The 12,855-nt window shown below is 40.6% G+C and overlaps 1 protein-coding gene across 2 annotated transcripts in view; it reads left to right on the plus strand.

Moving 5' to 3' along the window:
* Positions 1–12,855, plus strand: part of chst11 (carbohydrate sulfotransferase 11) — a 63,233-nt gene that overhangs the window by 32,963 nt on the left and 17,415 nt on the right. For both annotated transcript variants that reach the window (XM_023349839.1, XM_023349840.1), the window contains exon 2: positions 11,284–11,369. In XM_023349839.1, coding sequence (XP_023205607.1) covers positions 11,284–11,369 — 86 coding nt within the window. The remainder of the gene's footprint in view (positions 1–11,283; positions 11,370–12,855) is intronic.

Below are 12,855 nucleotides of genomic sequence, written 5' to 3' on the forward strand. Positions count from 1 at the left end.
GTGTGTGTGTGTGTTTTGTATGAGTTTAACCTTTCTCTAGTGTCTACTGACAGACAAAGCTGCCTAATGAAGCTGCTGTGCTGAACAGAGTCAGAACTCATCGACCCATTTACATAGATGATTATTTAATTATCCTGAAATCAATGTGTCTAATGAGCCACATTGAGATGGAAGAGGTCAGATGTCACCGATCAGTTTGACTCAAGAACACAAGCAGACAGAGACAAATGCCATGGGACACTTAGCTCTTTTGACGCCTGCGTTGAGTTTTTGTTTAGAACATGATCCGTTCGGTTTATTATGCTCTGCGTTTTTCTTGTTAAGTAAATTAAACCAAAAGGGTTAAACAAAAGGGAGACAAAAATGTATTGTTTGCTAAGCAGCAAATGATTCAACAAATTATCACTTTTTCCCGTGGAAAAATTTATCATAGATGATGAATATGTGCTCAGGAAATAATCAAGCAGTTAATCATTACTTGAGTATTTGTGTTGCATCACAACTGTCTACAGATTCAACTTTGTGCATTTTACCTAATCATCATACTTTCTGCACCTTATTCTGTAACTGAGAATTTTAATAGAGAGGAGCAGAGCGGCTTAAATTAAAATAATATGTAAATTTTTTACTGCGGCGAACCTGCAGGTGTTCGCTCTGCAGCGTTGGCAAACCCATCACTGTTGGCTGAGCCTGTTTCCACCGCTGGAATTCTGTCTTCTGCATGGTAGATAAATATTCTTACACAAAGTGACATACAGTACATACCTGTCTCTGAAGAGCTCAAACAGCTTTTCATACATGTTGACCTCTGAAGGTCTGCTGCACAGCAGAATTATTTTTACACTTCTCAATAATCAATGTCAACCCAAGAAAAGTCTAATTTATCCATACAGCACCATTGGTTTATAATCATTTAAAAGTTTTTTTGATTAAATCAAGACTGTGACATTTCTGGGTTGTGAATGCATCTCTTGGCAGCAGCTTTGTGTTTCTCACACTGCATATGGTCATAAGGCTGATCTTTTTCCACAGAACGCACCGTGTGACATGGTATGGGTTGGCAACAGAAGGCAGCCAGTGGCAAAGACTAACGTCTTCCAGCCAACCTGCAGAAGATTTACAAGATAGACAAAAGAAAACTAGCTAACTAGCTACCAAGGGGATATTAGCAGCTAGTTAGCTGTATGTCTGTGTGTGACTAAAACTTATACCTGACAGAAAAAACCCCTACATAAATCATATGAGATTGAACAGTCCTGCCATGACAAAATGTGTTAATAATAAAAAATAATTACCATATTCAAGGCAAACCTTAATGAAGTAAGACATTTTAAGGCCTTAATTTACACAGCTACATAGACATATGAATAACTTGATGCACAGACATCCTGTTTACAGGAGAACAAGGGAACAGAGACAACAAAACTATCAGTACATCAAAAAGACAAACAGATCACATAAAAGCTTAAGAACAGGAGATTAAAATGAAGGGTTAAAATTTCAACTTTTGAGCAAAAATAAAAAACATTTTTCATCTTATAGCTGCTTCACAGATTTGTCTTTCTTTTGAAGTCTTTAGTCTGCTGTGTCCCTCAGGGGTCGTCAGGTCATTAAAGGTGAAACTGTAGGTGAACTCAGTGGCCATTTGCTGCCTGATGTACAGAATGCTTAGGTTTTACATGTCTGACCTCCTTCACATTCAGCATTATTTAAAGTGAACTTCTACAACAGATTCCACCATGTTTTAATGTATTAAACAAAAGCGATGCCCCAAAAGAATCACTGTGTGTGAGGAAATAATAAGTTTTAGTAAATTTTCTAGAGATCTCTTTGATTCAGGCTGTTGGCAGCAGAAGCTTCCCTCCCCGGCCTGCAGCAGCCGCCGCATCGCTCCACCTGGGTCTCATTTCTCTTCTGCTTTCTCTGGTGAGCTTTTAGCAGCGCTGGCTCCTTCTGCTCAGCTTGGAGCGATTACTCATCTCCTCAACAATCACTTCACGTCCCTTCTTCCTCTGCTGGAGCCTGACTCATCTGTCTTTACGTCGTGCTTCTTTGCTTTCACGCAGGACAACACAACACTTCACCTGTTTTCAACAATTATCGCACCCCTGTGGTTTATAATGTATAGTTACCACAATAGATGAGTGATGATTTTCTGTCTTTTTTTTTATGAATGATACATTCCTAAGCTCCAAGTTTCTGTTGAACCAGGCAGAGTTGGAAGAGCTAAGATCGTTTTTCTAGGTGACCCACAAAACAAATGATGGCCGTGGATGTTTGCTCTACAGTTAAAGAGCTGCTGCTGCTGGAACAATGTCACCTCTGCTTTGATGAAATAATTGCAAACCTGGAGGAAAAATGATAATTTATGACAATGACTATCTGATTGTCCTGTGATTCAATGAGAAGGACAGTACACTGGCACTGTGTGTGTGTGTGTGTGTGTGTGTGTGTGTGTGTGTGTGTGTGTGTGTGTGTGTGTGTGTGTGTGTGTGTGTGTGTGTGTGTGTGTGTGTGTGTGTGTGTGTGTGTGTGCATGTGTGTGCGTGTGTGTGTAGGTGTGTGTGTGTGTGTGTGTGTGGTTTAATTTTTTGCAGCCTAATCTCACCTGGATGTTTTTCTGTGGGTAACGCTGTTTGTACCATAGCAGAGTTTGGACTTAATATTTTCATAAAGCCAACAAATGCACTGGGTACTTTTGTCATCACCTTTATTAAAGACACAAACACATCCACACAGAAAGTGTTGAATTAAAACAATTGTTAGTGCAGCAGCATTTTTTAAAGGCATAGAGTTGTTTTTCATAAATTTTAGAAAAATGGAAGAAACTACAATGTGACAATGTTGTTCATTGGCTGAATTAGATTATTAAGTTTTAGGCAATTCAAGAAGTATTTAGAAAAAAGCAATAAAGGAGCACAGTTTTTCTGTATGAGGAAACAATCAATCAGGTGACACTTATACATCTACATATACTTTCAGAATTTACCTTTGATTTAATTGTGCAGCTAGTTAGAAAACATATTTTTATTTTTATGGTCTGTGCTGTACTTTACATGGTGGCAGTAGCTGTGTGGTCTTAGTTTGGATTTTCTTGTTCTAGTTCTGTTCTGCCAACACATTGTTTCTATTAGACAGTTACTCTCTCTGGTTTTGGATGCTGTGCAGCTGGAAGGATTTTCAGTCTTACGTTTTTACAATTGACAGATATGATGAGTAATCAGTGGCAATGTTTGCCCACCATGAAGTGTTTTATTTTGTTTTATTTACAACCGGGAGCAGCTGAACAACATCTCTAAAGTTCAAATAATATCTGAACTTTGACCCCAGAGGAACTGGAAAAGGAGGCTTCATGCATGCAGAGCAGGGCCAGAGAGCAGAGAGAAGGACGAAGTTTTATTAGCACATTAACTGACCAAGCAGCTTCAAAGCAGTCCTTACAGACGTTATTGGTGTTCTGGTCCAGTGATGGATTAAACTTAATAGCTACCGATTACATCGACTGTCATTTCTTATTGAGCTAATGAAAAAGGGTTTGACTAATGGATTTTAAAGAGAACTTATTTGATATTGCATCTCCATTATTGACACGTATCCTGTCATCTGAAGGTATTAAAAAAAAAAAAAACTCATGAATTTCTCAGCAGCTCTTGTTTTTCTGACATGCATAAAACATCTGAAGCTGGAGAGCAGCTCTCCAGCTTCAGATGTTTTATGCATTTCCCCCTGGAGTCCAGATGAAAGACACCAGGGGAGCCGGGGATCAAGCCGTGCTGTACCCTGTTGAGATGCTCTGATTGTTGCTGTCTGTTGTTGTCTGATGACTTTGTCTCCCCGCCCGCCTGCTGGTCAGTGATGTTCTCAGACCATATCTCAGTTTGTCAGTCTGCCGTCAGGTCTCAGGGATCACAAGCCTCCAACATTTTACAGAATTCCTTTCTTCTTTACTTAGCTCATGTTTTCTTGGATTTTCTGGCAGGTTGGAGGTGTTGGGTGTGATTCCCGTTGGGCGTTTGTGTGGAAGTTCACAGAGTTCATCTGCTGTTCTGATCTCTTTTCATCCATTTGTATCCTGGTGGTTTTGTGTGTTGTGAAGTGTTTGTCAAATGTTCATATATGTCAAACAGCCTGTTTACACACACAAAGCTGGAGTGGATGCAGTTTTCTACTTTCTTGTCATCCGAATTATGACAGGAAAACAATTATTAAACACGATACACATGAAGAACAAGGAATCTATACTTGTTCTTGTGTTTGCAAGAGAACACTGTCTTTTTTTCCTTTTCTTCAGAGGATACATATGATGAGAAAAGTGTGTGTATTCTGCTCTATGTTAGAGCTGTCACAGTTTTGGACAGTGTGTGTCCAGAAGCTAACATCTCTGGTCTTCCTTATCTCACCTCTTGGGGTTTCAGCCAATCAGTGCCATGGAAGCTCAATGGCACTTCTGGATTGGCTGCTTTACAAATGTGAGACAGAAGTGTGTCAAGGTATTTCAAGCTTTTTTTAATAGATCCCCAAACAGGTGGATTTTCCACAAATAATTTGGAGTTCCAAAGAAAACTTCACAAATACTGAAGGCAGGAATCCTCTGTATGTTTTTTATTCAATTAGTTTCTAATTTAGTGACTCTGTATTTGTAAGTAGGGTTTGTTTTTTCTTACCGGGAGTAAAATGATCTTTTCATCGTTGATCTGATTATGTAGATTAATATGACAAAACGGTCTTTGATACACTCTGATACTGTCAGGTTTTCTCTCCACCAGCAGACAGAGTTAAGTTAAAGTCTGCTTTAACTACCTGGTATTTTCTTCCTATGAGCCTGAGGTGCTGATTTTAATTGCCTGTGTATTTTCCTCTTGTCTGTAATCATCATTAATGTGATTCAATCTGGTGCTTTAATTTGAAAGACCTGCATGGAGCCAATCATCACTCGAGAGTTGATTGGTTTAATAGCCAGCATTCGGGCTGAATAACTTTTCTCACAGAGCTTAGGTTAATGAAGTTGTGCCAACATCGCTAATCACTGCATCTCTCTCCTCTGTTTGGCTTCCATTGTTTATTCAAACCCCAGTCATTTCTTTCCATAGGACGACAGGGTAACACACACAATGCAACAAAACCAGAGTGAATGTCAAAGTTTGGACTCACACAGCCCAGTGTGTCGCGTTGCGTCGGGGTGTGTGTGTGTGTGTGTGTGTGTTGGGCTCTCTCCAGCTGAGAAGTAAAGATTAGCAACAAATTAATCCTCCTCCAGCGGCCTGTAATCCTCTGCTGATAGATGGTGGCAGATGTTGTGCATGGCTGCAGGCTTGTTCTGAGAGTTCAACAGAATATGTGTTGTATATGAGGCGCATGGAGCGAAATCACAGCCTGTGAAATTACAACGCAGGGTAATATTCTGACGGAACGTCCTCAGAGGACTGGTTGGTCGATGTTTAGACAAGTTCCTTATTCCTGGTCAGAGTCCAAACATTAACCCTGACTGAATTGTAACACTGTAGTGGCATTTTGCTGATCTTCATTACTAGTATTCTATATAATAATTAGTTCAAGATCTCTCACTTCATCACTACCTAAAGCAAATCCTTCTTAGCGATCTGCTGCCTTCTGCAAACGTTTAGAACACACAATACTCCAGCTGGTTCTTAATGACTGCTGGAAGTTGCAAATCCGTCATAGTCAAAGTCACAATGAATTTGTAATTAGCTTAATCTTTTCCATGCTAGTGGGAAGCTGTGATTGCTCGGCTGATAGTGGCAGGTAAGATCAACTGTTTGACTTCTGAAACGTGTGTAGAGTTCCTCTTGTTGATCTTTAGTTGCACATGGTATGGTTCTTGTTCCGGTCAGTTTTTCCATTTGGTGTGGAAGGTGTAGGCTCTATTTGTTGTTTGTCGTACTCATGAGATGTCATAGTTTCACTAAAAACCAGCTCTGTGTACACCATACTTCACACCTGCTTTTCAACCACTTTAGCACAAGTTCAACCCTCATCTTGAATCAAAGCCATTAAGGCATGAGGACCAAATCAGCTGTGTTCTGTATGCCAGATTGCTTATCTGGCACTACAGGACTTTGAAAAGTGATTTAAACCTTTGAAATTCTAACGGTTATTTTTGGGCTGGGTTAGTTTTTACTTCCTTACCTGGAAGTTCCCCAGAATCCATCCAGAGCTGCAACTTAACCAAATGATCTTGTTTTATCTACCTTGCACTCACTGGTCTGACTTAAAGTCAATTTCTAAGCATTGTTATTGATTAGTAAGAATATTCATGGGAGGCACCTGTGCATCCTAAAGATGTTTAAATCATAAACTTTAAGCTCATGAAGTGAGCTGCTCCCACAAGTTCATAAGTCTGGGCTAAAAGCCAAAGGGCGACAGACTTTTTCAGTCAGAGCTCTGCAGCGTATTGCCTCTTAATTGGCTTTATTCATTAGATTTATTGGCTTGTCTACACTGGTCCCTTTTATTAGTTGTTGATATTCTGCTAGACTCATTACTGTTTTGCCCTTACAACCTTTTGGTACAAATGATAAAAAATTATTTTTAAAAATCATTAGATTGGAAATCTTGAAGTTCTTTGGGCTTATAAAAGGCCCTCAAAACTCACACATGACACTAAAGTATTATTTTTAGATCTCATAATCACTGAATTTTCATAAAGAATCATTCTCACACCCAGCTTCAGCACCCTGCCTTTACTGAAACCATGAGGCTCAGAAATGTTCCCTGGAAGTAAAGAAGGGCATCGCTGTTATAGTTCACATCTTCTGTTTCTCTTCATAACACTTGTGGGTTCTGCATTATTTATTGTGCCTTTCTGGCTGCTGTGCCAAATCCAAAATATGCACGATAACAAGAAAGCGCTCGAGGGTTTCTATCTAAACTAAAAAGTCTGAAAGAAAACAAACCTGTCCTTGTATGTTTTCCAATATTTGAGTGTAATTATCCGTAATTTATTAGTGCAGGTTCGCTATATTGAAGCTTGCTCAGGCAGTACCTGTCAGCACGAAAGAAATGAAAAAGTTTCCCCTTTCCCATGACCTTAGCTGACTCTGAGCTGAGGAATCTGGTTAGTCCAAGCAGGCGAGAGGACGGTGAAGGCCAGATGTTGGCAGACACTTCTTATGGAAGAAACCTGGTGTTCCTGTTGACTGACTGGGCCTCCACACCCAGCTCTACTGGCTGCTTTTCCGTTTCATCCTACAGGTGCCTTCAGAGAGCGTCTAGAGCGGACTCACTCTCTGTTAGTCAAAGGCAGCGGACGAACCTCAGACAGGATTATCAGGAAATATTCAGCTGTCTGCTTCACTGTCTGTGTCTATGATGTGTATAATTGAGGAAACGCCTGGAGGCATCAGAGCGGACCGCCGTACGGAGATAAGTCCTGTGCAGACAGATTGGATTTAAATCTTACCTCAGAGTGTGTGCGTGCGTGTGCGGGTGTGTGTTAGGCAGATTATGCATGATGTGAGGAAAAGGCTGTTTTCTCTTCATTAGAGAAGGTGGACATAAAGTAGAAACATATCAGGCATTAGGCGCGGCCCATTTACCCACGTCAGAGTAGACCATCCTGCTGCAGAATAAAGTTGCTATAATGAAAGTGAAACAAGTTTTTCTGCCTCTGTACTCAGCAAAGAGTAATCTAACACCTCCTTCCCCCACCTGCTGCTGCACACTGCTGATCAGACAGCTGCTACGCTTTTCTATACTGTCTCAGCCATGAATATGTGCTCTTATTTAGATACCGTCCAGGTGTCTTGATACGTCCAGGGTCGACCTGGTTGATGTCCTTCTCTAACAAGCTTAACGCTTCAGTGGATCGAGTTTGTTGCTCAACGAGGGGCTAATACGATGGGAGAATTGCACCTAATGTTCTTCACACTTGTTCAACCTGATGTATTTCGGCATCAGTCGTTGTTAGCCCAGCAGATCAACGTTACCGCAGCTCGGGGACCCATCAGTGAATCCTCATCACGTTGTTCAGTCGGTTTGCTCTGTCCGCTGCTACTTAGTATGATGCACAAATGAGTGAGGGATTTGGAAGATATTCCACAACTGCATTAATTTGTGTGTGAACCATCGATTGGCAGCACAGAGACTGCAGAGCAACATGCTGAACTGCATCATTGAGGAGCAGTTTTGGCGATGAGGCTATCAATCACAGGCGTTTCTGTACAGGACTGTGTGTTAGCAGGATGTAGAGGCATTGGTTGCTTCTGTCTCTCCCCTCATCTGCTGAAGGTCACAACTGTCTGTTCAGCCTCATTACACTAACAAGCACTCAGCTCAGCCCCCCAGCAGGGTCCAGAGTCCTGCCAACAGACAGATCAAGGTTCTCATGCAGGAGGTACCTAGTAAAATTGTGATCAGCGACAACCTTGGCATAATCAGCTCTTTAATTCTCATCCAGTAGACCTTAGAAATCTGCAGCGTTTTTTTTTTTATCTCATCTGCACTGATACCTGCTGAAAGATGGCAGCAAGGCTGCCTGTATTCTTTCCTGATGAGAGGGAAATGCGACAGACAAAGATGTGGATCTTCACTGTACTAATATTTGGTGCAGAGGCAGATCCAGATTTATGTTTGTGGTAAACAGATTTGTCACATCGTGACGATGCGCAGACAGATGAGCAAATGTGTGTTCCAATATTCTCTTTGTTACCCAGCAGATGTGCAAATCTGCAGACTACACCAGAACGCACGTCGCAAACACGAGCTAACATGGTTAGAGAATGATCTGTGTCCAGTCATAGCCAGTAAATCGGCCATGGATCATTAGCAGAAAATGAGAATATTATTAGCTACTTTCAGGTGCATGACACACCATATCCTGAAGCTCAAATCATCTTACGTGTAACAAGGAGTTCCCTTTACTTTAATGGTATTCATGAGTCCAGTAGAGCACCAGTAAGGGGAAGGGGTGGAGGTGTTGGAATGTCTCATTCAGTTTCCCTCCAAAAACGTTTACCCAGTCATGATAGAACAATGTTTTCAGGGTCTTTGTTTCATTTCTCTGACTTGTTTTCATGTCACCTGATGTATTTTATGCCTGTTATGATGTTGGACCTATAAACAGTCATGTCCCCTGAGTTCTCTGCATGGTGTTTCTGTATTTCATCAAATTATTTCTGAAATCACAGATACATAAATTAACTTTTGCGTCTAAATATTGTCTTTTAAAATATATTTTTATTTGAATTATGGTTACAGTTTAAATGTAAAAACTACATTTTATGGCAATAACAACATCAGCCGGTCACTCTATAAATATTAAATATTAATACGATGTCGACAGGCATAGTAATACTCATTTTTGCCCTACTAACAAATCACTTTTTTCTGTGATGTGAATGAAAAACCAGGACAACTTAAAGCTCTACAGATGGTCCAGACTTATAAATGTGTATCATTTGTTAAATTCATCATCGGTTTTCCACACTTTAAAAGTTCTATTCATCCACAGCCATAAGCCAGACGAACATCCATCATTATTTAGTATTTCTCTTGCTTGTCAAGTCTGCGCTGTCCTTCATCATCTTTCCACAGAGTCATTTAAAGAAAGTGTGTTGGAATGGAAGTGTTGCGCTGGCTGATCCTGCTGATCCGCTGCCAGCAGCTGCTCTGCATAGAGTTGAATAAGGAGCTGAAATCCTGCCAAACAAACGCTGAACTGCAGCTTTGCCTTTGGCATATAGTCTGCTTGCTTTCATTATTCACCCCTGTAGCTCCAGGCGTCTTACCTGCAGTAAATGGTTATTATTCATGAAATGTCATAAAACCCAAATTTGGGACAGTTTAGGGAATGTGCAGCCTAAATTTTTCTATTTCTATCTTTGCTGTGAACCGAGCTGAGCTCATGTTTGATTTACTGATATTCTGTCGTTACACTGAAGCCGGCGGAGGCTGTTTGTGCTTGGCATCAGATCACATCAGTGTCTAAACTGGTAACCAACCTTAAAGAATGGCTTTTAGCTAAAGCCCGAGCTAGAACTGCTGACTGGCACCGAAGCTGCGTGAGTTGAAAGTTGAATATCAGACCTTGGAAATTTCTCATATCCAAGTTTAGCATGCTTTAAAGATTAGTGTTCAAAAAAATAATAAAAAGCTGAAACACATTTACTCCAAAATTGCAGGTCATTGGAATTGAGAGATGTAACATTCAGGCTACAAGAGACGAGGTGATGCACAAAACAAGATTTGATCAGTTCTAGGGGGAATGTTGATGCTCTTTTTTAATTTCTTTTCACAAAAAGCTTAGCTTGGTAGAAACCAGCATCTTGCTCTATGTCCAGAGGGCCCGGGGCCCCAGCTGTTTAGAAACAACTGATTGGTGGAGGGATGGACTCTGAAGTTCTACAGTACTGGATCTGATTTTACCCAGTCGTGCTAACATTTGGATGTGACATACATAATGTTCCAACTCCATTAAGCTTACAGTAAATGTGCTGTCAACACTGGGGACTAGGGTCACAAAATGTTTGACAGCAATAAAATGTCTTATACGTTCCTCTTGCTCTGATTTTATCTGCTCAGTATTTGGAAGCGCAGACTCAATGGTTTTATCCACTTCCTCTGCTGCCATTGCCAAACTACAACCAGCAGCAGGCAGAGCACTGGAGGGAGAGGAGAATGGGACTGAATTGTGTGGGAAGACAGTGACCCGGCTACAAATAGACCAAAGGTTTTATGAATCGCAAACTGTTTCAAAAAGACCAAAGTCAAATACAACCTGATTCAAGTGAAGTGGTGAAGCAGGCCTTTGGTTTATTGATAAAAAGCTGTCAAGCAGAGGCCAGCTTAGATTCCCTAGTTGTTAGGAATATACAGTACTAGAGAAAGGGTACCTGGTTGTTTTATACATAATTTACCTCAACTAAATCCATGGCAGCAAATTTGTGTTTTTTTCTTAACATGTTTTTATATATATACTGTATATTGTTGACTCGAAATAAAATATTTGAAGGTCCTGTGATTACATTCAAAGGTTCTTTACATTCTAAAGATCTTGGAAAGGAAGCTTCCTTTTTTAATATAAGATGTTAGGGTTGACCATCACCTCCCTCACCACACAAAAATATCTCCCTGATATGATTTCAATCCAATTTCCATTCAAGTTCAGACAGCTTGAAGTTGGGAAAAAAAACTTAACACTTACAATATCATTGAAATTCTAGTGATTATAAATGCATATGACTGAATATTATGAGATAATAGCAGCAGATAAGTTTTCTGTTTTCTGCCTCAGTCTTTGTTCTAAGTGTTCTCCGTTCTTTCCAGTCATGCAGAGGAATCCCTTTGTGGTGGACGGCTGCTGTCGGAAAGGGTCCCGCAACGCTCTGCAGGAGCTCTACAGCCCCTCACAGGTAGGAAGAACACACAAGTTTGTGTGACTGTCTTTGTGTGGACTTTCCATTGACTTCCATTAATTTCTACAGCATAAACCAAAACTCAATTCTTTCCTTCCTTCCTTCCTTCCTTCCTTCCTTCCTTCCTTCCTTCCTTCCTTCCTTCCTTCCTTCCTTCCTTCCTTCCTTCCTTCCTTCCTTCCTTCCTTCCTTCCTTCCTTCCTTCCTTCCTTCCTTCCTTCCTTCCTTCCTCTAACACAGTTATCAGCTGTCATTCTCTCATCCTTGTCCCTGTGCGTTCTGAAACCAATTCTGCTTTTATCCTCTAATACTTCCCGTTCTCACCCTGTGCCGCTCTGTTCTGTGTTGAACTGGCTGTTTATCACCCTGCACACAGAGAGCTTTAAGTGCTCCTCTGGACAGCTATGATTAGACCAGGTGCACATGGACTCACGGTAAGCTAGTTTTCCGTGGAGGATTTTTCCACACGTTCCCCGTCCTGTGAAGTCCCATTGATATGTTTCTGTGTGCACAGCGGGAGTTACTGTAGCTTGAGTAAACTCCTCAGGGTCCTTGAAGTAAGCGGTCAAGAGAGCTGCCTGTCTTTCCTCTGTATGTGTGTGTGTGTGTGTGTGAGTGTGTGATCGTTGACAAGTACTCAGAGTCATAAACGTTTTGGAATATTTTGATCAGAAGGTTTTTAAAATACTCCCAGACTTTGTGGTTTCAGTTGGAGCTCATTTCTATTTATGGGTTCAGTTAAAACTTAAGTGAAAAATATGAATGAAATGATAAATAGGTAATGAATCCCTGTAGCTTAGCAAAGATAATGGAAATGTAAATTAGAATCTGAGAATATCAATGAAGAATTGTGATTATTGTTGAACACAAAGGCCGAAAGTGAGCGGCTATGGATTTGGACAATCTGGCATTTAGATTTATTGCCGCTCTTACATTAGTATTATGTCCGGTCGCCTAGCAACCATGACAGGGTGACTCAGGGTGTGTCCAAATTCAGAGGCTGCATCTTTTGAAGAACTCACCCGATCCAGTTGGGATCGGGTGAGTTACCTTTGCAGATTACTTTTGAGTTTTGATGAGGATAATGTTGACTTTATCACCAACTATTAATGGAGTAAAGGTATTACAGTGTTGCTTATCTGACTCCTGCATAGCTGCTTTTTTTTTTTAACCATGTAGCAAAATATCCGTTATTTAAAAAAAAAAAATCCATCGCAAAAAATTGGGGGCTCAGCAACTTTAATTAGCATGTCTGTCTATTCTGTTTGTTTTTATCTTTTCCTGTCTTTATTACAACCTTTTAAAAAAAACCTCTGAGTCATTGTTTTTGCTTTTCATAGTTCTAAATATAATTGCCATAAAGTGGAGCCTTTTATTCTTTAGCCTGCAGGCATCCAGGTACTTCCATCAGGCTGCAGAGACAAGTAATTGAAGTGTTTTACAAATAAATGTAATCAGTGAGGAGAGGAATGTGTCTGAGTGC

Source organism: Xiphophorus maculatus, chromosome 17 (genome assembly GCF_002775205.1).
Source record: "Xiphophorus maculatus strain JP 163 A chromosome 17, X_maculatus-5.0-male, whole genome shotgun sequence".
Classification (NCBI taxonomy): Eukaryota; Metazoa; Chordata; class Actinopteri; order Cyprinodontiformes; family Poeciliidae; genus Xiphophorus; species Xiphophorus maculatus.